At 37.6% G+C, this 27,116-nt stretch overlaps 1 protein-coding gene across 1 annotated transcript in view; it reads right to left on the bottom strand.

The window, feature by feature from the left end:
- LOC133775467 (disintegrin and metalloproteinase domain-containing protein 5-like) overlaps positions 1-16,271 on the bottom strand; it is an 81,824-nt gene extending 65,553 nt beyond the window's left edge. The window contains exons 1-7 of the mRNA XM_062213800.1: positions 16,209-16,271; positions 15,869-15,945; positions 14,289-14,463; positions 13,383-13,448; positions 2,505-2,576; positions 2,167-2,333; positions 249-330 (exon numbers count right to left, since the gene is read on the bottom strand). Of these exons, the coding sequence (XP_062069784.1) occupies positions 249-330; positions 2,167-2,333; positions 2,505-2,576; positions 13,383-13,448; positions 14,289-14,463; positions 15,869-15,945; positions 16,209-16,271 (702 nt within the window). The remainder of the gene's footprint in view (positions 1-248; positions 331-2,166; positions 2,334-2,504; positions 2,577-13,382; positions 13,449-14,288; positions 14,464-15,868; positions 15,946-16,208) is intronic.
- Positions 16,272-27,116: the final 10,845 nt, after the last annotated feature.

Genomic DNA, 27,116 nt, shown 5'->3' on the forward strand with positions numbered 1-27,116 from the left:
CCGGGACAGAATCCGGCGCCCCGACTGGAACTAGAACCCGGTGTGCTGGCGCTGTAGGTGGAGGATTAGCCTAGTGAGCCACGGCGTCGGCCAATGCTGTGTTCATTTTTAAAGCAACAAAATAGTTTAAGCTGCAAATCAGTGACGCACAATTACTAAACTTGTTTATATATTTATTTATTCTTTAAAATATTTAGGAAATTTGAAACATGAAAATACTTAGAGAAAACTTGATAATAATGACATACCACAGCAACTCCTGCTGCAAAATCCTTATTACATATTTTTTCTGGAAGTGAGGCTCCTAGAAGCATAGGCTGTTTCTTGAAGCTAAAAAAAAATGTTTTCTCATAAGTGCATTCCAAGTAGTACTATCAATGATCACAATTTTCATAATAGGTGACATTATGGGACAATTAGTTTTTTCCAGGCACCATGGTACTTTGAGTTGTACTATTTAAACACATTTTCTCAATGCAAAACTTCAAAGGCAAGATAATTTCAATATGCCAATAATGAATTTGATAAATATAATAAGGATGACATCTAATTATTATTCATAATGTCATTGTACTAATGGTTAAAATTTCCCTGGTTCCCCTCACATTCACAGTCTTGCAACCTTTATTTCTGTTACCTCCTTATTCATTTATTAACTAAGATTAATATGTTTTTCTGTACATTAGATTCCAGACAGAATGACCCTTTAATAATTTTATTTTTTACAACAGAAAACAAAGTTATACAAGGAACTTGAAAATAATAGGTAATACTGTTTATGACAAAGGAAATTTAAAAAAGTGTCATCAATAAACTATTTGAATTCTTTATTTAGACTTAAGCTTGTAATTACAAAGTAAATTGAAAGTATGTCATTGCAAAAATTAAAAGAAGAAAAAGAAGGAGGAGGGAGGGGAGGAGGGGGGATGAGAGTATCTTTATGCTCTTAAAACTGTATATATGAAATTTGTTTTCTTGCCCAATATATATGTTTTAAAAAATAAAAAATAGACTGAGGCCGGCGCCGTGGCTTAACAGGCTAATCCTCCGCCTTGTGGCGCCGGCACGCTGGGTTCTAGTCCCGGTTGGGGTGCCAGATTCTATCCCGGTTGCCCCTCTTCCAGGCCAGCTCTCTGCTATGGCCCGGGAAGGCAGTGGAGGATGGCCCAAGTCCTTGGGCCCTGCACCCGCATGGAAGACCAGGAGAAGCACCTGGCTCCTGGCTTCGGATCAGCACGATGTGCTGGCCGCAGCGGCCATTGGGGGGTGAACCAACGGCAAAAAGGAAGACCTTTCTCTCTGTCTCTCTCTCTCACTATCCACTCTGCCTGTCAAAAAATAAATAAATAAATAAAAATAGACTGAAAAAATAAATCTCTTCAATATGTTTATGGTTATTTTGTGTCATTTGTAGTTACTATGCTATTTTGAAGTTTGTACAGATAATGTGCACACACTAAATTTTTATAGTTCTTTTGTGTTTTTGTAGTTACCATGTTATTTTGGAGCAGGTACAGATAATGTACACTCACCAAAGTTTAAGCATATGTTACAAGGTTAATGACTTTCAGCACACTCTTGTGCATCAGATCTCTTGTTAATTTTATGTTCTTTGATACAACTTTTTAAAAGTCTTGCTTCATATGAGCTCCTTGAGGGCAAGAACTCTAGCTTAAATTTTCTTCACATCCCATAGTATCTGTCATATTTTTTTTTAAAAATGTGTCTATTGGGGCTGGGGATGTGGAGCAGTGGGTTAATCCTCTGCCTACGGCGCCAGCATCCCATATGGGTGCCGGGTTCTAGTCCCAGCTGCTCCTCTTCCAATCCAGCTCTCTGCTATAGCCTGGAAAAGCAGTGGAGGATGGCCCAAGTGCTTGGGACCCTACACCCACATGGGAGATATGGAAGAAACTCCTGGCTCCTGGCTTTGGATCGGTGCAGCTCCAGCCATTGCGGCCATTTTGGGAGTGAACCAACAGAAGGAAGACCTTTCTCTCTGTCTCTCCCTCTCACTGTCTGTAACTTTACCTCTCAAATAAATAAATAATTTTAAAAAAAAAGAAAAAAATCTGTCTAAATGGAATAAATGCTTAATTTTCATAAATAACATTGTCTTACTTGGTTATTCATTTAATGTTATAAAATATAGAATACTACACTTACCTGAATAAGAATGCAAAATTATGTGATCGAAATTCAAGATGTTTCCTTTTCCACTCTAAAAACCGATATAATGTAAGATAAGGTTCTTCTGTTGTAGGAATTCTGTTTTTATTTGACCAGATTTCAATGGCAGTTATTACAAGAGTCAATTTTAATGGGGTAAGCATCTAAAACAAAGAGATACATTATTAAATTTTGGGTAAATTTGATGATTATGGATGTATTAATTATAATATTTTGGTTATGGAAATTCTTTAACAGTATGGCAAATAGAATATATAGCAATTCATGTTATCTGTATATTTATAAAATAAATTTCAAAATTTTAAAAAACTTACAGAGTTAGCAAGGCCAATTATCTGAATAATCCTCTGTGTTACAGTTTTTGTGTCAGAGCCCATGTAATTAAACTGAAAAAGACAAACTGTTTTTAAAAACTAGTGGATATAATTAATACACCATATCATTGTACATGTATAATGTGCTGTCTTAAAATAGCCATAGAACTACAATCCAACTGAAATCCATCCATTGATATATAAATGATGATTTGATAAAAATATTTAGTAAAACTTCTTAATTTAATGCATCAATTTACAGTACTATTTGTGAGAATTTAATTTTAAATTATTAAAATGTAGTGCTTCAAAATGTATATTTATTTTTAACATTATACAATCCCAGTCCACAAAAAATACTTAAGAGAAAGTATCTTCATTAAAATAATAATGTATGCTGTATTTAGACACATTATTTGATGTCAGACATTAACATATATTTTCGGCTGGCGCCGCAGCTCACTAGGCTAATCCTCCGCCTAGCGGCGCCGGCACCCCTAGTTCTAGTCCCAGTTGGGATGCCAGATTCTGTCCTGGTTGCTCCTCTTCCAGTCAGCTCTCTGCTGTGGCCCAGGAGTGCAGTGGAGGATGGACCAGGTCCTTGGGCCCTGCACCCACATGGGAGGCCAGGAGGAAACACCTGGCTCCTGGCTTCGTATCGGCGCAGAGCGCCGGCTGCAATGCACCAGCCATAGCGGCCACTTGTGGAGGTGAACCAACGGAAAAAGGAAGACCTTTCTCTCTCTCTCACTGTCTAACTCTGCCTGTCCAAAAAATAAAAAAAAATAATAAAACATATATTTTCATTTCTTCTTTTTTCAATAAGCTCTTCTTAAATCTTATGGTTAGAATTTCTAGTACAGTATTATATAACAGTAGTGATATGAGTTATGTGAATCTTGCTCCTATTTTTCAGTGGAAAACCTCAGTTCAGTGGTATTCAGTTTAAGATGACCATTCTAGATTATGTTGAGAAAACATAAGAATTCCTCTTTACCAAAGCTTAACTATAACAGAAAGGAATTTTCATCAAACGTCCTTTTGAAATGTAACAAGATGATAATGATTTTTACTTTTTGAGCTATTGATATATGTGTTAAATTAATTAACATTAATGTGTTAAATCTTTATATTTGTTATCTTGTCAAATTTATAATAATTTTAAGTTTGAACTCTTGGTTAATAGGGTATTTTCCAAATTTCTTTACTAAAAAGTCAAGTGTTTTAATCTTGAAATAAGTTAGACTTCTCTGGAATGGTATTTTGAAACTGTATGCTATTTCCCAGCAACCTTTCCAGTGTTTTTGGATCCACTGATGTCCCTCAGAAAAATCAACATATTGTAGATGTCAATTGATGTTTTCTAATTCTCTTATTTCTTCTATGTTTATTAATTTACCATGTTATACAAAAGGTCAATTACAGTTTTTAATATAGCAATGCTCAAAATATACCAAACTTGCAAGTGGCCACATTTTCAATTCAAATCCTGCATCCATTTTATATGCCAACATCAGGCATTGAATATTTTCTTGCTTTGTAGCAGAGCGAGATTTTTCAGTTGCACCTTGAAGTTTTTCTACTCCAGTTTCTCCAAGAAGTCCAGGTTAATTTTACTAAAACATGTTTTCAGAAATCAAGAGCTGAGAATTATGAATGCTCATTACACTTAAAAAACTGAATATAGACCTACCATATGATCCAGTCACCCCACTGCTGGGAATTTAGCCGAACCAAAAGAAATCAGCATGTGAAAAAGTTACCTTACCCCCATGTTCACTGGAACACAATTCATGATAGCTGAGATATGGAATCAACTTAGATGTTCATCAACAGTTGACTGGATAAAGAAATTATGGTATATATACACAATATGGAGTATTACTCAGCTGTAAAAAAAAAAAATGAAATCCTGCCTTTTGCAACAAGATGGATGCAGCTGGAAACCATTATACTTAGTGAACCAAAGACTGGTATCTTATGTCTTCCCTGCTCTGAGAGAATATAATAGAGTATCTAAAATGTAATGTATTGGAGTGAAATGGACATTTTGAGATTTGGTGATTGTTTACAGCCCTTGTCTCTACTGCTGAAGAACAGTGTTTTTGTTTATGTTTTTTTCCCTTCATACTATTTGTTGAACTCTTTTACTTAGTGTATGGTTAACTTTATCATCATTAAATATATTGAAAATAGGTTTTTGTAAAAATTAAGAGTGGGAATGGGAGAGGAAGGAGGAAGAAAGATTGGAGCATTGGCAGGAAGGAGGGTAGAGCGGGAAGAATCACTATGTTCCAAAATCTGTATATATGAAATTTGTATAACTTTATAAAATAAAATAAAATAAGGGCCGGCACCGCGGCTCAATAGGCTAATCCTCCGCCTGCGGCGCCGGCACCCCTGGTTCTAGTCCCAGTCGGGGCACCGGATTCTGTCCCAGTTGCCCCTCTTCCAGGCCAGCTCTCTGTTATGGCCCGGGAGTGCAGTGGAGGATGACCCAAGTGCTTGGGCCCTGCACCCGCATGGGAGACCAGGAGAAGCACCTAGCTCCTGGCTTCGGATCAGCACAATGTGCCGGCCACAGCACGCTGGCCGCGGCGGCCATTGGAGGGTGAACCAAAGGTAAAAGAAGACCTTTCTTTCTGTCTCTCTCTCTCACTGTCTACTCTGCTTGTCAAAAAAATAAAATAAAATAAAAAACTAGGGGCTGAAGTTGTGGCACAGCAGATAAAAGTCTCTACCTGCAGTGCCGGCATCCCATATGAGTGCAGGTTTGTGTCCTGGATGCTCCATGTCTGATCTAGCTCTCTGCTATGGCTTAGGAAAGCAGTAGAAGGTTGGCCTAGAGGTTGGTGGAGAGGTTGTGCAGGCTGTCTGGCCAAAGCATACCCACTCGATATGCAAGATGAGACTTAGGGGAGAGACTATGGGGCTCTCATAGAATCTGAAGTTTAACACAGTAAGCTTGACACTGGACTCCAATTTCCTCTCTTTTCCCTGAGAAAGTGTCTCTCTCCATGCTGAAGTAGTTGGAGCTTGGAGATCAATGAGACAGGTAGCTTATTCATTCCTGCTTACTTCAAGGTCTCTTTTCTTCTTATTGTTCTAAAATGAGGCACTATGGTTTCTCACCTAGTTTCCTTAGTGCTTGTGAAGGTGACTTGGATAGCTGTTCAAAGTGATGTGTTGTCAGAGCATCTAGCTTAACTATCATCTTGCTTCTGACTCTGAACTTGTAATTTTCAAGGAATTATCTCATGATCTCTGAAAGTCCTTTACCAAAAGAAATTTTTATAATAAGTCCTATCACTCTTTTTAAACTCTGGGATCTGTATTTATTTTCTCAATTTTATATGCCAGGATTTTTGATTTTTTTCTTGATAAATCTTACTATATACTTCTCAATTTTATTAATTTTCTAATATAGCAAATTTGCACTGGGAATATTTCTCTTTTGTCTCTATTTTTAATGTATGCCTCTTCATTTATTTATTTAAACTGTATTATTTATTTTATTTATTTGAAAGACAGAGAGACATACACAGAGATACACAGAGAGAGATCCCCCATTTGCTGGTTCACTCTCCAAATGCCTGCTACAACTAAGGCAGGTGAGGCTGCAAGAGCTAAGAGGTCTTTCAGTTAAACTTGCTTTCTTGTTCTAAAACCTAGGAACAAATTGTTTTCATTAGTTTTCAATGTTTTCTTTCTTTTTAAAAATATCAGTACATGTACATAATTTTATAGATGAAGTTAATATTTTCTGCTAATGATTTATTAAGAATTTTAACTTTCAGGCAATGGAGACTTTATAATTATCCTCTTTATTAAAGATTTTTTAGCATAAATTAATGGTAGTAAAGAAATATATACCATGCACAATATTTTTATATTTGTTGTCATAATTTGTGGTTAATGTTGATAGCTACTACTTGTGTGTTTATAATGAATATGCATTGCATTATTTTTCTTTTATTAAGTCACATGTACTGGTGATGCTGTTCAAATATAGTATATTTCTGATTTTATTTTGACTTACCTGACATAGCTATGGTTAAACATATCAATTTGATTATGAATAAATATATTTGTTCTTTAAATTCTGGAAAATTTGTTTTATGTGAAGGTACTTTAAAAAGTTTTTGGACACAGAATTAAACGATGGTTATTTTGGTGCAAAACAGTTTTGAAATCCACAAATAATGTTTTCCTAACACATAATTTTCATGAATTTTTGCAGACCCCTCCTATACATGAGTTCAGAACTGTTTGCACCAATATAAACTTGAAATACTGTAAACTGAAAATATCTATCGCAAAAATTATACACAGAAAGAAAGAGATATAAAGAAAAGAAAGAGAAGAAAGAAAGTGAGGGAGAGGGAAGGAAACTAACAGTATATTCTGAGAATTGTACCTATGAACTACATGGAATCTGTTCTATCTGTATTAATTTCACATTAACAGGCGAATTGATGGGAGAGGCAGAGAGCGAGAGCAAGAGAGAGAGCGAGAGAGCGAGCGAGAGAGAGAGAGAGAGAGAGAGAAGAAGCCCAGTTAAATCTTCTGGAAAAAAAAAAGATATGAAGCTCAGTGGCTATATCTGATATTTACCCAACCTCAAAAATCAAAGAGAGGGGGCCAGGGTGGTGGTACAGTGGGTTAAGCTACCTCTTGTGGATGCTGGCATACCACATCACAGTGCTGGTTCTAATCCTGGCTGCCTCTGCTTCTGATTCATCTCCCTGCTGATGAACCTGGCAAAGAAGGAGGGGATGGCCCAAGCACCTGGGCCCCTGTTACCCACATGGAAGATCAAGATGAGTTACTGGATCCTAGTTAAGTCTGGCCAAGACCTGGCTGTTGTGGCCGTTTGGGAAGTAAATCAGCTGATGGAAAATCTCTCTCTCTTACTCTCTCTCTCTCTCACACACACACACACACACACACACACACACACACACTTTGCCTTTCAAATAAATAAATAGCTGGAAGCCAGGAAGTCAATCTAGATCTTTCACATGGGTTGATTACATAAGCCATGTCCTGCTGGGGTGTGATTAGCAGGAAGCTGAATCAGGACCCATTCCCAGGAATTAATTGCAGGTAATCCAATGTGGGCATAGGGAATCCTAAATGTTGGCCTAACTTCTAGGTCAAATGCCAGCCCCTAAACTTCTTTTCTGGTTGCTCCTCTTCCAGTCCAGCTCTCTGCTGTGGCCCAGGAGTGCAGTGGAGGATGGCCCAAGTGCTTGGGCCCTGCACCCCATGGGAGACCAGGAGAAGCACCTGGCTCCTGGCTTTGGTTCAGCGCGGTGTGCTGGCTGCAGTGCACCGGCTGTGGTGGCCATTGAATGGTGAACTAACGGCAAAAAATGTTTGCACTAAAATAACCTTATATCTTAATTCAATTCAATTTTTGCATGATATTTTTGAAGCCGCTTTGTACGGAATGCACACACAAAAAGAAAACCACCCAATGCATAATTCAAACAACAAAAATAACACAATAAAATGATGGCAAAGGATTTTAAAAGACATTACTCCCAAGAAGATATATAAATGGCCAGTAAGTACATGAAAAGAAATCCCCAACACCACTATTCATCTAGGAACTCGAAACTACAGTAAGATATCATTTCTATCCATTAGGATGAGTATTATTTAAAACAAGCAAGCAAAAAATAGAAAATAAGAAAATAGTAATTGTTGGTGAGGATGTAAAGAAGTTGGAATCTGTGTCTTACTAATGGGGATGTAAAATATAGAAGTCACTGTAAAAAAAAAAAAAACAGTATGCCAGTTCTTCAAAAACTTAAACAGAGAATTACCATAACATGTCACTTTAAGGTATACACTTAAATAATTGAAAGCAGAGCCTTAAACAAATATATGTAGACCAGTGGTCACAGCAGTACTATTTACAAAAGCAAAAGTAGCAAAAGAAAACACCCATTAGCTGTTGAATTGACAAAGCATGGCATATACATAAAATGACACATTGTTCAACCTTAAAAATCAATGCATTTCTGATATACACTGTAATGTTTACAAATTTTGAAGATATTATACTAACAAAACAGGCCACACACGAAAGGACACATATTGTTTGTTTACACTTATATGAGATACCTAGAGTATGCAATCATAGGGACAGAAAATAGAATGGTGGTTTCCAGGGGCTGGGAGGAAGGAGGAAGGGAATTATAATTTAATGGGCACAGATGTGATCACGAAAATGTTCTGGAGACTATAGAAGTATGGAGGTGGTGGTTGCACACAATTTGTAATTAATGCCCCTTCAAAATGGTTAAAGTGAAGTGACCTCAGCAAGGTTGTGTCCTAGGAAGCCTTAAACCCACCTTCCCTTGGGAAGCACTGACTTAACAATACATGGACCAACAGCTAGTTAATCCAATACAGCAGTGCAACCTAGGAAAAATTAAAAGAAATAAAAGGAACTCAGCAAACATAAACCCCTCATGTTTACCAAAAACATCACCTCTAGCATATCCAGTTTAAACACATTGTTTAACAGCCATGTCATATTTTTAAAAATTCAGAAACCAATTTAAAAAGCTTGTATGAGGCCAGCATGAAGTGAACCATATCAAAGCTCTGTTAAAAAACGATGATGACACTCTCCAGAGCATCTCCCCTTACCAGAGAGTAACCAAACCAGGAAGAAACTCTCAATTCCTACCACCTACTTAGGGAGGGAAAAAGAATATTGGAACACATAATCAATATTATGATTACTGAGAGTGCTACCTAAGGGTCTGGATTCTGCTGCATGTGAACTTAAGCATCAACAGGAAGAGTGCGCCAGGTTGGGAGCTGCTGAGAACAAAAGCAGTCAATGTGCCCTGATCAAGCACCACAGTCTGCTATACCATTCTATGGAGCTCCAGCATTAAGGTTTGTTACAGTACCAGAGAAGGCAGCAAGGCAGACACCAGGAGCTCCTGTGTAGACACAGACCTCTTAACTAAGAGATACACAACAAATCCAAGAGACGGTGCTCACAAAAGGCTTGAGTAGTCCTCAAAACTTCTAATGGGTTGAAAACGTGGTGACAGTTCTAGCTAGGCTAAACCAAACTGCAGGGGTGGGCATTTGACCCAGCTAGTTAAGATAACTGTATCCTAGGGATGTTGTTGTAACATAGAGAGTAAATGCCAGTGAGCTGGCATCCCATACGGGATATGAAGACACATCCCATGCTTATGGATGGAAGATTTAATGCCATTAAAATGTCCACACTTCCCAAAGTAGTTTACATATTTAATATGATGCATATGAAAATATTAATGGCATTTTTGCATAAATAGAAAAGTAAATTCCAAATGCAAATGGAACGTTAAGGCACTTAGAATATCCAAAATAATCCTGAAGAACAAAGATGGACACATTCTGATTTCAAAATATACAATAAAGCAACATTAATTAAGACAGTTTGGTACTGGCACAATGATAGATCAGAATGGAAAAGTTAAAAATAAATGCTTGCCTGTATGATCTTTGACTACAGAAGAAAATAAATCTTTTCAACAAATCATGGTAGGGAAAGTAGATATCCACATGCAAAGGAATAATGTAGGACTCTTACCTTACAACAAGTACAAACAGTAACTCAAAATGGATTAATGACCTAAACAAAAGACCTAAACCTATAAAACTCCTAGAAAAAAAAACAGGGGAAAAGCTTCAGGATATTGTATGTGTGTATTATTCCTTGGATGTGACACGAGAACAAGCAACACAAACAAAAAATATATTGAACCTATTACATTAAAAGACTTAATCAAAGAGCAAAAAAAAAAAAAAAAAGCAACCTAAGGAAGAATACTTCAAAAGGGCATGGAAATGCATACTGCACTGAAATAAACATCTATAAGGTCCATGTTTGATGACATTTTTGAAGCAGCTTCTTATTTGTAAATAATTTTTAATAAGAGGTTCAACAACATGAAGAGAAATTAAAGAATGGTCAAGTAATTGTATAGTCAGTTCTCAAAAAAATATACAAAATCATGAATCATATGAAAACATTATTAACATTAAAAGAAATGCAAGACTAAGAAAATGCAAAGAAATGCCACAATGAGATATTATCTCATGGATATCAAAGTAGATACATTTTTTTTTTAAAATAGCAATTGTAGTTGAGGATGCAGAGAAACTGGAGCCGTGTGTACTGCTGGGGAGACTAAAAACTCTTGCAGCAATTATGAAAAGCAGTATGACATTCCTTTACAAATTAAAAATAGAATTACCACATGCTCCAGCAATTCCTCAATGAGGCCTGTGTCCAAAAGAATTCAAAACAGAATCTCAAAGAGATTTCCACAATGACTGCAACATTATTCACAACCTGACAATAATCAAGAGCTCAATAAAAATATCTGTTGACAGAAGAATAAAGATATATGCTGTACATACAATGGGATATAATGCAGCCTTTAAAAAAAGGACATATTATCTCACTTTATACATGGACATTAACTAGCTAAACATGTTACTCACAAAAATGCTACATAATTTAATTTCTGTAAAATGCTTAAAACCGTCAAAAACTATAGCAGCAGAAGGTGCTACTTAATTCTGCACTGGCAAAAATAGACAAACAAATTTCTTCAAACTAAACTTTGAATTCTGCACAGCAACAGATACTGTAATATATTATTATATAATATATTTATTTAGAAGTCAGAGTTACAGAGAGAGGGAAAGACGGAGAGGGAAGGATAGAGAGGGAGAGAGGGAGAGGGAAAGAGAGAGACAGAGAGAGAGAGAGATGAGAAAAGAGAAAGAGAGAGAGAATATTCCATGTGCTTGTTCACTCCCTAGATGACTGCAACAGCCAAGGCTAGGCCATTCCAAAGCCAAGAGTTAGGGACTTTATTTGAGTCTCCCACATGGGTGGCAGGGACCCAAATACTTGGGGCCATCTTCTGCGGCTTTCCCAGGCCATAGAAAGGAACTGGATTGGGTGTGGAACATCTGGGGTACACACTGGCACCCACATAGGATGACTAGGTTGCAGGCAATGGTTTTATCTACTATGCCACAATGCCAACCCCTCAAATTATGTACTTGACAAGGGGTTAATAACCAGAATTAATGGGTATTTAAACAAATCAATGGCAAAACCATTATCATCATCATCATTCAATTTTAGAATGGCAGTAAATCTTTAAGACATTTCTTAAAGGTGTACAAATTTCTGACTGTTACATGAAAAAATGAACACCATCACTAATCATCAGGGAAATCCAAGTGGAAACCACAATAAGTACCACTTTTTTCCAGTTAGACTGGCTATTATCATAAACACAAGAAATAAGAAGCGCTGGCAAGGATGTGGAGAAAATGGAACCTTTGCACACTGTTGGTGAAAATGCAAATTACTGCAGACATTGTGGAGAACAGTATGGAAGTTCTTCCAAAAACTAAAAATAGAGCTACCATATGATCCTACATTCAAGAAAAACGGAGTATTTCCCAACCAGTGGGCCGTAATTACGAAGTGGAACTTCCCCGGCAAACTTCCTGCTGGCCTGCGTCAGGGTCATTGTCAAAAGTACGTTATCTCAACTGGCACCACGGCTCACTTGGCTAATCCTCTGCCTGCAGCACCGGCACCCCAGGTTCTAGTCCTGGTTGGGACTCCGGATTCTGTCCCAGTTGCTCCTCTTCCTGTCCAGCTCTCTGCTATGGCCCGGGAGGACAGTGGAGGATGGCCCAAGTGCTTGGGTGCCTGCACCTGGCTCCTGGCTTCGGATTGGCACAGTGCCGCCTGCGGCAGCCATTAGGGGAGTGAACCAACGGAAGGAAGGCCTTTCTCTCTGTCTCTCTCTCTCACTATCTATAACTATCTCTCTGTCTCTTTCTCTCTCACTGTCTAACTCTGTCAAAAAATAAAAAAATAATTTAAAAAATTTTTAAAAAGTACGTGATCTCAGGGTGTGTGTGGGCCTTGTGCTAAATCAACTTAAGTTAAAATACTGCCAGTTCATCAATGAGCTATGAAATTCCATTTTTATTGCTCCTGCCAGCATTTAGCTCAGCTTTCTTGCCTTATATTCACCTCTTCTAGAATCAACAAATTCCTTTGGTGGCGGGGGGAAGGTTTATTTTATTTTATCACCAAGATGCTAAAATTGTAATACCTAATTTTTTTTTAGCTCAATGTATTTTATTTCGTTTTGCTGAACTTTGTTTGTGATGGCTTATTTCCTTTTGGACTGTGAGTTCACTGGTGTGACACTAACCTCCAGAAATGCTAAAATGTCCTGCTTCTAGATGCACTCTTCCAGGAAGAAATACTATTTGTTGCCATTGAATGCCTTCACTTCTTACCAACCAGAACTGATGCAGCTTCGTGGGTTAAAATCCCAACAACACATATTAATACACATTCAAAGCCTAAATCCATATGAGATCTAATTTTGTTTATTTTTTTCCCATTTCATTTATTGCAAACTAAAATGAAACAAGTATTTGTTTTCTCCCTTTGCTTGAAAGAATGGCATATGTGATTTGTAGCTTGCAATTCCAATGTTGCTAAAGCGATTAACTATTATCATTGTGGGAAGAAATTAAGTTTTAGGGCATTGCAGTCTGTTGGTCTGTGGCACACTTAGTTTTTCATGCTTCTGGAAGGCTTAGGAAATGAAGATACTTAACTTTCCAAGAGCAATTAGAGATCATATATACAAAACAACTTGACAAAAACTTGGTTCATTCATAATTTTTAAGCACACACAATTTCAAATGCAAAATAAGACAGTGGAAAATTTTCATTACATCATCAAAATCAAGCTAGAGAGAAATGGTAAATAATTTTAAAACAATAGTACACAAAATATGACATACCAGATTTTCTTCCACAACAATGTATATTTCGATATTTCGATGCAATAGCTTGGAAAAGTCAGTTCTCTGGAAAAGAGAAACAAAACGAGTCCTGAAGTATTCATGAAAATTTACCTCCAAATGAAGTTAAATTCAGAGATAAACTGAAAGATGTGTTGTTATTACTGATTATATGATGAGGCTGTTTCCAAATACACAATTTAGGTGCTGGGCTGAACATTGCAGTTCAAAAATGCTCTGGTTGGTGTGAATTTTCGACTAGACTTCCAAATGTTTATAAACACCAAGATTTCCTTTACTTCTGCAATACTGGAAGTCATGTGTTTATAGAGCAAACCTTTGCTCTCCTTAGCCTCATATAACTCTGCCATTGGACAGACTTCCTGCTCCCCAGTATAGGAAGCTACTTTTGGCAAATAATGCAACTTAGAAAAATGGAGTCAAGTAGGTGTTAGTTATGACAGTTTGCAAGATTTTGTAGAGGAAAAATTTATCATTGGGCTTCATTTATACCTTGTGTAAAGCCGCTGAAATTAATTGTTTTTGAATTCTCCTAAGACAAAAACTTAAGACATCCAGATGATATAATATTTAGTTGTCTGATCTAGGAAAAATAACACTTTGAATGACATAAAAAACAATAATGTGAAAATAGTTTGTTTCTTTTAATTTTAAATTTACATCTTGCTGTTTCCAAGATTAACTACCTAAGTCTTTCCTAAACTTTCAACTAATGACAAGTGCAACAATGAACATAAGCATTCTCTAGTCATTTGACACAGAGGGCCTTATGAAAGCATAAAATAATTGTAAGATTTACAAGTCACCAACAAAACCTGGCCCTGAAAATATTTTTTAGTTCAAAAAGTTTATTGGATCAGATAAAATAAAAGAGTCAACACTTACTTCTGGATATTTTCTGACTTCATTCCATGAAGCATAAAGCCAACCATGAGTGTCATTTTCCACCAGATGAATAACACTGGGGTCAGTTTTCTCTTCATAAATCATATGTGCAAATCCTGATACAGCCTCAGCTGGTTCAATTCCATATGAGATATTTTTAAACTGCACTGTTCCCCTGGATGTTAAAATATTATTTTAAGACTGACATTCCACCAAAAACTATAATCTAATATTCAAATCAGAAATACTAACTAGAAATTTTTTAATACTCAAAATCTCTCTAGTTTTCCTATGTTGTCTCTTTGCTCTTCTATCTACTCCAAACGTAGAACACTATATGCAGAATTCATATTGTTTTATATTATGAATATTTTCATTATGATGGTTTCTTGTAAAGGAGGAAAAAGCAAGTATCTATAGAGAAAGACAGACAGAGGAACCTCCCATTGCTGATTCATTCCCGAAATGCTTGGACTGGTTGGGGTTTTTCTGTGCTGAAGCCAGGAGTCGGGAATTTAATCCAGGTCTCCCATGTGGATGGCAGTAACCCAAATACTTGAGCCCTAACTGCTGCCTTCCAGGGTCTGCATTAGCAGGAAGTTAAAAAGTTGGAACCATGACTCAAACCCAAGAACTCTGATGTGGGGCCCAGTTAAGAAACTGCTAGGCCAAATGCCTGTTCCTTTATATGTTATTTTAAAGAAATCACAGATACAACAGTCTGCTCAAATAAGTTGAGCTTATTTAATGTACATATTCCTAATGTACACATTTTTCAGAACCAGTCTATTAAAATCTATGTATGCTCTTCAGAGTCTTATGTTCCCTCTATTTTTATTTATTTATTTATTTATTTATTTGACAGGCAGAGTGGACAGTGAGAGAGAGAGACAGAAAGAAAGGTCTTCCTTTGCTGCTGGTTCACCCTCCAATGGTCACTGCGGCCAGCGCACCGCGCTGAACTGAAGGCAGGAGCGAGGTTTTGGTCTCCCATGTGGGTGCAGGGCCCAAAGACTTGGGCCATCCTCCACTGCACTCCCGGGCCACAGCAGAGAGCTGGCCTGAAAGAGGGGCAACCGGGACAGAATCCGGCGCCCCGACCTCGACTAGAACCCGGTATGTTCCCTCTCTTTGATGTACCTAACTCTCCTTTGACACTTAATACCCTAAGTCATTTTTGTGCATGGATGAAATGAAGGTACTTTTTGCATAACAGTGACTGAGCACAGAGCCACAGTGCTGAGCATTCTCTGGCATTCTACAATTTAAATTGCTCTAAGAGATTATAAAACAGGACAAAAATAGAATTTGAGAAAACTGCAGAACTATTTGAGATCAATCAGTATCTCCAACATTCAATGTTGCTCAAAGCTTCAAGCAGCAGATCCTTTCAGTATCAACAGCAGTCTCTCAGGTAATAAGGGAATCAGGTCTAATTCATTGGTGATTCTGATTCAGTACTTAGGGAATTTAAATAACAAAGGTGACTATATAAGTAGAAAAGCTTATGAAGGAGTTATTCATAGACTAGCAGGATATAATACTGGCAAGCTGAATGTCTTTAATACATTTAATACAACCTGAGTCCTGAACAAGTGTTGAGTGTCACAAGAGAATTTGGAAAACCTGAAACATATCCATTATAATTGCAATCCATCTGAAAAAAAAATTTCACAAAGAAAAGCCAATGGATAACTTATTTAAAAAAATGAACACCCCATATATGTCATTTATAACCATTACTTTAGCTACCTAAATACTTTAATATGAATGGTAATTACCCAATTACTATATCCCAACTAGAAATAAGCCCTAGTCCAGCTTATTCAACTTCAGTGAAAATAATATGATTATTATAGAATATTAATATATTTTAATAATTATAGTAATAAACTAAAAGAAAAGAAAGCTAAGTTTTACCTGACTTTTCAAAGGTGTGTGATGCTGGGTATCATTTTTGTCATAATAATAAACAATCGACATTGAAGATAAAAATGATCTAGGCAAAAAATCACAAAAACACACTCAGATAAGCCATAGAAAAGTTATTATTCATGTACAATTTTTTTCTACTGAGAAATTTAAATTGATATCAACCTACTTGGTATATGCTGTTGTTCAAATATTTCTTTCTTTTTAAAGTCTTATTTATGTTTTTGAGAGGCAGAATTACAGAGAGAGTTCTATCCACGGGTTCATCCCCCAAATGGCCACAATAACCAAGGCTGGGCCAATCCAAAGCCAGGAGATTTTTCCGGGTCTCCCACATGGGTGCGGGGCCCCAAGCACCTGGGCTATCTTCCATTGCTTTCCAAGGCCATCAGCAGGGAGCTGGATCAAAATGGAGCAGCCAGGATGCAAACTGGAGCCCACATGTGATGCCAGAGTCCCAGGCAGAGGCTTAACCTGCTATTCCAGAGCAGAGCCCTCAGGCCCAAATACTTCCATGTCAATTACAAAAAAAAAATGAAGTGCTGATGGTGGCATTTTAAGTAGAGTGATGTACAATACTTAAAATTCAGATTCATAAACAATATAAATTGCTAGATATATCAAATTGAAATCAATAGATGATAGATATAGCTAGATAATTTTTATCCCAGTTCCAAACACAGAACTCTCCAGTCCTCTTTATCATTCATGGAGTTCAGATTTTACCCTCAAATGTTAAATTAAAATGCACATGTAAGATAAAATTTTATAAGAGTTACTTGGTCTCACTACAAATTCATAAACACAAGCTTAACTAAGTACTCATTCCCTCACGATAATGTTGATCATAGTTTTCTTTCATTTCTCTCAGTAGCTATCTAAAAAGTTCAATTCATCCTTCATGACCCCCATGTTCTTTTCCCCTCAATTATCTGAGCCCATCCTCACTCCTTATTTCCAGAGGATTATTTCTTCTATTGAAAGCAAACCTTTACATCTGCACTATAGATTCCATCCTGAGCCATACACTAAATACACCCAACTCTTTCCTAAAATTTCAAACTCCCCCCTCCCACCAAATTGTTTATCCAAATGTGATTTTATTGGCCATTTTCAAGTCACTCACATTCTAAATAACTCTTTTTTGACCCTGTGTACAAATACTGCTTATGTGTGTGTGTGTGTGTGTGTATAAATTCTCAACAGATTTTAAATACACACATATCCTCCACTCTCTCAATTCCTGCCCACTCTGAAACTCTGAAACTTCTGAAACTTCTGAGGAAGATGTCCATAGCCATAAACCTTTCAAACCAAAACTCTTTCCTGTGCTGGACTTCTAGTTTCTATTTACAATCTTTGATGCCTCAATCAAATAACAATGTAAACAATCCTTCTCTCATCTGTTTCCCTTCCTACCTTCTGAATCTCTCCAATTGGATCTTCCATGCTAGATAATCAGTTTTTTTTCTATATATTCCAGAAATTTTCATCTTTTCCAAGATTTAGACTTTAGTCACTAATTTGTTTATAAATTCCCTATATAAACTCTCCTGATTTTTTTTTAAATACACACTACTGCTAAACCTATATCCCTATGTCTCCGCAGGGGTTCAAATTCTTATCTTCACATTTTCAGTGGGGAAAAAAAACCCACTTGGATATCTCAATGTATACTAAAAACTAAACTCATCCCTTCCTCACACAAATATCCTTTTGTTAATTACAGTATAATCTATACATTTTCTTGAGCAACAACTAAATTATTTGATACTACATTTGATCATAGCCAAAAGGCCAAGAAGCCAACTAAATTGTTTGAAATGCCTCAGTTTCCCAATCATTCTACTGAATGATTCTATTGAATTTCTCTCTCCAGTGCTAACAGATGTTGTTATTCAAGTCACCATCACCACTCACCTAAACTACTAAAATAGTCATACTTCTGCCCCCTAAAATGACCTGGAAGACCTAATATGCTTATATACATAAGTATATTTGTGACTCCCTATTTCCTTCTCTGTACTTTAGAGGTCTTCTGCAATGTTGTTTCTTCTTACCTTTCCAGAAAATTTTACCTTAAGCCTTCACAAAATATATTGTTTAAGAATTCACACATTGATTATTATCAAGCCCCTTCTGTCAGGTTCTATTTGCCTCTCAATCAGAAAACTTAATTGTAGCTTAGACAGCACCTTTCTTAGCTCCTCTAACAATGACTCTGTCCTTTGTTCTAGGCCCTGTCTAGTGCACTTGGGCCTCATTCCTTTGTAATCATAACCTCTACTCTACCACCAATGGCTCTACTCCCAACCTGTGTGTACTGATGGTCCTCTTCCCCACTTAATGCTGTATAATTGTTCAAACCTGGTAAATGCCACTCTTAGGATCATTGGTTACTATCCTCACTCTGTCTTTTATGACCTTGTCTAAATATGATCAGAGTCGGCAAACTTGGAAGGCTTCCATAGCCTTGGCAACTCATGACGAGAGCCCAGGATGGTTACTGGCGCCATAAACTAGAGTGTCAATTTGTTGGGTCAACAACAGGAGCCACTGTGCACTTGCTCCTCATGTGGGATCTCTGTCCTTAATGTGCTGTCCATTGTGACTTAATGCTATAACTAGTACTCAAACAGTATGTTTCACTTTGTGTTTCTATGTGGGTGCAAACTGTTGAAATCTTTATACTAAATTGATCTTCTGTATATAAAGAGAATTGAAAATGAATCTTGATGCAAATGGAAGGGGAGAGGGAGTGGGAGAGGGGAGGGTTGCGGGTGGGAGGGAAGTTATGGGAGGGGGAAGCCATTGTAATCCATAAGCTGTACACTGGAAATTTATATTCATTAAATAAAAGTTTAAAAAAAAAGTAAAAAAAAAAAAGAATTCACACTGACCCTCTGGCCAGCCAAAAAGCCACATGTTTTGCATAGCATTTACTTTCTGAATAGAATTCTCCTGTCCTCGCCCTATTCTTTTATATATTGATATGCCCTCCCTCTATATGAAGTTATCTCTAGTCTCTTTCCAAAAGCCCTTCCCTGAGGTCCAAATAACCTATTTACATATCATAACACCATACTCAAAATTTTGTTTCTGTATTAATTTATTTCAATGGATCTTCCTGTATTATAATTTTTTGTGCAATAGGATTTATTCTATTTTATATGCCTAATATTTTGCTTGATATATAATAGGGATCATTGCTTTTCAATTGAAGTGATTCTAATCATAGCTATTACCAAAAATCAAGAAACCAAAGAATTAAAATTTGAAGTAACAAAATATTGACTTACTGTTTTTTGATATGGATAAAATATTGTTTTTCTTCTAATGTAATTACATAATCAGCCTGTAACAAGAATATCCAAAAAATTCAGTCACACTTGTAGATAACATGTGCTAAATAATGTGTTTTATCTAAATTATGCTTTAAAATATTCACACAAAAAAAAGAATCACATAGAACCACTGAATAGACTTCCCTTCCTGTGTGGATATTTGAAGTTTCAGGATTCTGAATTGAAGACATGGACATCCACGTGCCTGCTATTCACCATTATTCACATTCCTGGGATACAAACATACCTGATGGCTGTTGGCTTCCGGCTCAGTCTCTACCAGATCACCACACCAAATGCCCACTTCAGGGCTGGCACAGTGTCACAGTGGGTTAAGCTACCATTTGAGATATCCATGTTATGAATCACAGTTCTGGTTAGAGTCCAGGCCAATCCAGCTCCCTGCTAATGCATCCTGGGAGGAAGCAGGTGATGGCTCTAGTACCTGGGCCCCTGGAACCTATTTGAGAGGCCCAGATGGGGTTCTGGTCATCTTTCTCTGGCCTGACACAGCCCTGACTCTTGTGGTCATTTTGGGAGAGAACCAGCAGATGGAAGATTTCTCTCTCTGTCCATGTGCATGTATGTGTCTGTGTGAGTTCCTCATTCCCTTCCTCCCTCCCTCGATCTACTTTCAAGTAGGTAAAAATAAATATTTCAAATAGAATGCCCAATCCCAGAACCACAAGAAATGTGATACACTTCAAGCAATGTAACACAATAAGTGCCATGGCATTTTTCTTATCTGTGTAAGCAATCAAATTGCGCTAGATAGAAAGAAGGCGAGGAGGAGGTTGAGCAGAGACATATCTAGACAATACCCTAGAACACAAAAGTCAGTACTCAGTAAGTTATACATTTGGATAATCTTTAAAAATTATTTTAGCCAAAAAAAAAACCCCAGTCATTGAAGTTTTAAGTTTGTATCAGGACATCAGGAGGTGCTTTTCATCAGATAGATGTTTTGGCAAGAGTCACTTGAGGGCTTGCTAATGTGGCATAATGGGTTAAGCCACCACCTGCAGTTCTGGCATCCCAAGTGGGCACTGGTTTGAGTTCTGGCTGCTCCACTTCAGATCCAGTTCCCTGTTGACATGCTTTGGAAAGCCATGGAAGATGGCCCATGTCATCCTGTGACCCTGCCACCCATGCAGGAGACCTGGGTAAAGCAGTCCTGGCTCCTGGCTCCTGGCTATGGCCTGGCCCAACCTCAGCCATTGCAGCCATTTGGGGAGCGAATTAGCAGATGAAAGATCTCTCCATCTTCCCCTCTCTCTCTCTCTTTCCCTGTAAATCAGGCTTTCAAAAAAATTAAAAAAATCTTTTATACAAGGTTATTTGAATCATACTCTACAAAGAGGTATGGGTAGAATTTGGAGGGAAACTCTAAAATTGTGCCATCTAAAAATGAAAAATAAAGGGGAATATGAAAGTATCAATAGAATTTAAAATCCACATGTTTTACAAAGCAGTGACAAAATGATCACATCTGGAACAGCTACAGACAAGAACAAAGCTTTCAAAGCCAATTTTAAAGAAAGGACATCAAGATCCTGGAAGCTTTCTCTGAAGAAATATAATGTCAAATGAAATGTAGCTTTACCGGTACAATCCTAAAAACAAACCACTGCTTCCAAGCAATGGCTACCAAGAGGTAAATGAATCAGGAGAAAAGTTCATGGCAACAGTTCTTTTGGAATATTAAGGCATTTTGCTGGTTGATTTTCTAGAGAGCCAAAGAATGGTAATATCTGCCTATGATGAGATTGTTTTTAGAGGATTAGCAACAGTTGCAGTAGAAAAAGACCAAATAAAAGCTTTTGGAGAGAGCCCTTGACCACCACAAAATGCTCCTACTCATTCCTCTCATCAAACAACAGCAATTTTGTGAGAATCTTGAGGTAAAATCATTAGGTAGCCACCTTAACAGTCCTGATTTGACTCTATCTGACTTCTGTTTCCTCATCTTAAAAAAAATCTTTACATGGCACCTTTTTTTCCAATTAATAAAAAGGTATCAGTGTTGTAGTACAGAGGATTAAGTTGTTGCTTATGAAGCTGCACTCCATATTGGAAACCAGTTGAGTCTCGTGGATCCATTTTTTTTTTTTTTTGGAGATACTCATTTGACAAGTTTATTTAATCCAGTTATCAAGAAAGGATGAGGAAAGCTGTCACAGCTTCTCAGAAGAGCTTTTGCAAATCCACTTTTTTTTTTTAACAATTTACTTATTTTTTTTAAAGATTTATTTTATTTGAAAGACAGAGTTACAGAGAGAGGTAGAGACACAGAGAGAGGTCTTCCATCTGCTGGTTCACTCCCCAGATGGCTGCAATGCCTGGTGCTGTGCCATTCTAAAGCCAGGAGCCAGGAGCTTCTTCTGGATCTCCCACGTGGGCTCAGGGGCCCAAGGACTTGGGCCATCTTCTACTGCTTTCCCAGGCCATAGCAGAGAGCTGAATTGGAAGAGGAGCAGCCAGGACTAAAACCAGCACCCATATGGGATTCCGGAACTTCAGGCCAGGGCTTTAACCCACTATGCACTGGGCACGGGCCCCAGATTTACTTATTTTAAAGATACAGTGACAGGGGGCATGGGAGAGAAGAGATACAGACATAGGGAAGAATGGGAAGGCAAGGTGTTCCATCTGCTCTCCAAATGACTTCAATAGCTGGGGTTGGCCTGTGCTGAAGCTAGAAGCTGGGAACTCCATGCATGTCTCGCACATGAGTGGCAGAGGCCCAAGCAATGAGGCCATCTTCTTCCCATGTATGTTAGTTGGGATATGGATGCAAATCTACTTTGAATCTTATAGAATCCCACTGAACATGTGCAATTGGTCTGTTTCTATTCTACATAATGACCAGTTCAGGTTTTGCTCCACTTCTGATTCAACTCCTTGCTAATGTGCCTGGAAAAACAGCACAAGATGGCTCAATTGCTTGGGCCCTTGCTACTCCCAAGCGGGAGACCTGGATGGAATTCTTGGCTCAGGGCTTTAGCCTGGCCCTGCAATCTGTCTCTCATTCAAATAGATATCTTAATTAAATTAAATTTACATACATTTTTAGTTCCTTTTTATATTTTATTATGTTTTTAAAATGAATTTATTAATACATTAGATTCTCATAATCACAGCAAATGCATGATAATTAGAACAACACAATTGCATTGACGTGGTTAAATTCCCAGGACACTCAGTTTTTTTTAATAGATTAAGTGACTGACATCATCACTTAAAAAAATTTCTTGAGAGGCAAGCATTTGGCCTGGTGCTAAAGATGCCAACTAACATGCACACATCCCATATTAGAGTACCTGGGTCTGATCCTCAGGTCTGGATCCTTGATCCAGATTCCTGATACTGTGGATCCTGGAAGGTGGGAGTGCTGGCTCAAAGAGCTGAGTTCCTGCCACCCATATGGGAAACATAGATTAAGTTCACAATTTATGGCTTCAGCTTTATGGCATTGCATGTGGTCTACCCCAGAGAAAGTTCCACACACTGATGAAAAGAATGTGCATTCTGAAGCTGTAGGATGAAATGTTGTGTAGATATCAATGAAATCCATTTTGTCATAGTGTAAATTAGCTGTTTTTTTCTTTGTTGATGTTTTTGTCTAGCTGATTTGTCCATTAATGAAAGTGGGATATTGAAAACACCCCCCCCTCAATATTATTGTATTGGAGTCTATGTTTCTCTTTAGTTCCATTAATATTATAAATTTCCTGGTGGCCTGCTTTGGGTGCATTATATTTACTATAGTCACATAGTCACATCTTCCTGTGGAATTGATCCCTTAATAATTTCATAATTCCATTCTTTGTCTTTATTAACTGTTTTTGTGTTAAAGTCTATTTTGTCTAGATTAGGGTGGCTACTAATATCCTTTTTTGCTTTCAGTTATCATAGAATAACATTTTCCATCCTTTCCCTTTCAGTTTGTGTGTATCTTTGTTGGTGAGGTATGTTTCTTGTAGGCAGCAAATAGTCTATATCTTTTGATTGGAGAATTTAGGGCATTTACATTAAAGGTTATTACTGATAAGTAATGACTTGGTATTGCTATTTTTCCATATATATTCCTATTGTTTGCTTTGGATTTACTTTGTACTTTTACTAGGAGAATGTTTGCCTTCACATTCTTTCATAATGATATCAATTTTTGTTTCTTTGTGTAGTACCTCATAAAGTATCACTTGTAAGTTTGGACAAGTTATGTCAAAATCTATCATGCCCAACTTGGGTGTAACCATGGACTCTTTTAGCACTCTTGAGAACTTAGTGGAGCTCCCTGGCCCCTCCCAGCCTATCCCTCTGAATATTCAATGAAGGAGCAGACATCCACTAAGCCACAGAGGAATATTTCAAAGATAAAGCTATTAGAGGAAAATCTAACAAATGTTTCCACAGGTATCTAAAAATAATTATAGAAATATGAGAAACATGAATAAGGAAAACAGTTCTATTAGTCCAAAGAAACTCATCAGCCTTTCAATATTAGAATGTGAAAGGAAGAGGTTGATGAAATGCTTGAAAAGGAATTCAAAAGATTGTTCATAAGATTACTCAAAAACAATGAAGCAAATTCATGAGTTAAAGAAATCCATACAAACATGGATGAAATTCATACACACATGGATGAAAAATTTTGCCAAAAATAGAGACACTGAGAATGACTATCTGAACTAGAAGACAAATCTTTGGAAATATTTTAGTCTGACTGAAAAAAAAATAAAATTTGAAAAAATGAAAACAGTGTTCCAGATTTACTGAAGATACTATCCAACAACAAAAATACAAGTCTTAGCATTTCCTGAAGGTGTGGAAAGAGAGAATGGATTAGAAAAGCTACTTGAAATAATATCAGAATATTCTAATTTGGAATAATAAAGGGATATCCAAGTATAGGAAGTACATAGAATTCCTAATATACAAAACCAGAAAGATCTTCACCATGACACATTATGGTCAAGCTTTCAATAATAAAATATAAAGAAAATATTATAAGAGAAACACCAGATTATCTCCAAAGGTTCTCCAATTAGGCTGACAATTGATTCCTCATCAGAATCTTATAGGTAAGGAGAAATAGGAGAGACACAGTCCATGTCCTAAAAGGAAAAAAAAAGAAAAAACTAGTCAACCCAGAATACTGTACCCTGAAATGCTCTCATTTGTAAATGAAGGTTAAAAACAACCTTACAAAACAAAGAGAGGTATACATTTAAATATGAGAAGAACATGAATTTTGGGGGACCAGGTAATGGACTCTTATCAGTTGAACTGTACCTACTTTCCCCAGTTCAAATTTGAAGTCCTAACCCTCAGGAATCCAAAATATCACCTTATTTGGAGATAAGATACATATATACAATTAATAAATCTAAATTATTCATTAACATGGGCTATACTGCCATGTGATATGTTCTTAAAATGTGGATATTTGGGTTGGCGCTGCGTCTCAATAGGCTAATCCTCCACCTAAGGAACCGGCACACCGGGTTCTAGTCCCGGTTGGGGCACTGGATTCTGTCCCAGTCGCTCCTCTTCCTGTCCAGCTTTCTGCTGTGGCCCGGGAGTGCAGTGGAGGATGGCCCAAGTGCTTGGGCCCTGTGCCCACGTGGGAGACCAGGAGAGGCTCCTGGCTCCGGGCTTCTTATCAGCGCAGTGTGCTGGCCACAGCGCGCTGGCCACAGCAGCCATTGGGGAGTGAACCAATGGAAAAGGAAGACCTTTCTCTCTGTCTCTCTCTCTCACTGTCTGCTCTGCCTGTCAAAAAAAATGTGGATATTTGGATTAGAACACACAGGTTAATCAGCTGCAATTTGGACAGAAATATGATACTCAGATACAACAAGATAAAGGAAACGTGAAAGACAGCCAGAGAGCATCACTTTCAAGGGTTTTCTCCCATAGAAACAGTAGACATTAGAAGATAATGGATTGACATCTTTAACAGACTGAAAAAGTGATCTCTACCCAAGAGTTTTATGTACCACAAAAAAGCGCCATCAAATAAGCAAGAAAAATAAAAGCACTTCTTCGTAAGAAAAGGTGAAATAGCCCCGTTCTTTCCACTGGGATCTCACTCACAGAGATCATTCATTTAGGTCTTTTTTTTTTTTTCCATGATATCTTGGCTTTCCATGCCTACTATACTCTCATGGGCTCTTCAGCCAGATCCGATTGCCTTAAGGGCTGATCCTGAGGCCAGAGTGTTGTTTAGGACATCTGCCATTCTATGAGTCTGCTGTGTATCCTGCTTCCCATGTTGGATCTTTCTCTCCCTTTTTGATTCTATCAGTTAGTATTAGCAGATACTTGTCTTGTTTGTGTGATCCCTTTGACTCTTAGACCTATCAGAGCCATCAATTGTGAGCTGAAATTGATCACTTGGACTAGTGCAATGGCATTGGTAGATGCCACCTTGGGGGATTGTGTTGGAATCCCCTGGCACATTTCTAACTCCACCATTTGTGGCAAGTCCGATTGAGCATGTTCTAAATTGTACATCTCCTCCCTCTCTTTTTCCACTCTTAAATTTAACAGGGATCACTTTTCAGTTAAATTTAAACACCTAAGAATAATTGTGTTAATTACAGAGTTCCACCACTAGTACTAGAACAACAACAACAACAACAAATACTAAAAAGGATAAAGTATTACATTGTACATCTAGATTCAAGACAAGAGCTGATCAGGTCATTGTTTCTTATAGTGTCCATTTCACTTCAACAGGTTTCCCCTTTGGTGCTCAGTTGTCGCCGATCAGGGAAAACAAGTGATATTTGTCTCTTTGGGACTGGCTTAATTCACTCAGCATGATGTTTTCCAGATCGCTCCATCTTGTTGCAAATGACCGGGTTTCGTTGTTTCTTACTGCTGTATAGTATTCTATGGAGTACATGTCCCATAATTTCTTTATCCAGTCTACTGTTGATGGGCATTTGGGTTGGTTCCAGGTCTTAGCTATTGTGAATTGGGCTGCAATAAACATTAATGTGCAGATGGCTTTTTTATTAGCCAAATTAGTTTCCTTTGGGTAAATTCCAAGGAGTGGGATGGCTGGGTTGTATGGTAGGGTTATATTCAGGTTTCTGAGGAATCTCCAAACTGACTTCCATAGTGGCTTAACCAGTTTGCATTCCCACCAACAGTGGGTTAGTGTCCCTTTTTCCCCACATCCTCTCCAGCATCTGTTGTTGGTAGATTTCTGAATGTGAGCCATTCTCACCGGGGTTTTGATTTGCATTTCTCTGATTGCTAGTGATCTTGAACATTTTTTCATGTGTCTGTTGGCCATTTGGATTTCCTCTTTCTCCGAAGGGAGGAGAGAACTTCCACTTTGACTATGACCCTATCAGAATAAGATCAAAGTCAGCGAACTCTAAAGGCTTCCATAGCCATGGCAACTCATGACTAGAGCCTAGGGAGATTACTGACGCCATGAACAGGAGTGTCAAATTGTCAAGTCAGCAACAGGAGTCACTGTGTACTTACACCCCATGTGGGATCTGTCCTTAACGTGTTGTCTAATGTGAAGTGA

This window comes from Lepus europaeus, chromosome 16 (genome assembly GCF_033115175.1).
Source record: "Lepus europaeus isolate LE1 chromosome 16, mLepTim1.pri, whole genome shotgun sequence".
In the NCBI taxonomy this organism is placed as follows: domain Eukaryota; kingdom Metazoa; phylum Chordata; class Mammalia; order Lagomorpha; family Leporidae; genus Lepus; species Lepus europaeus.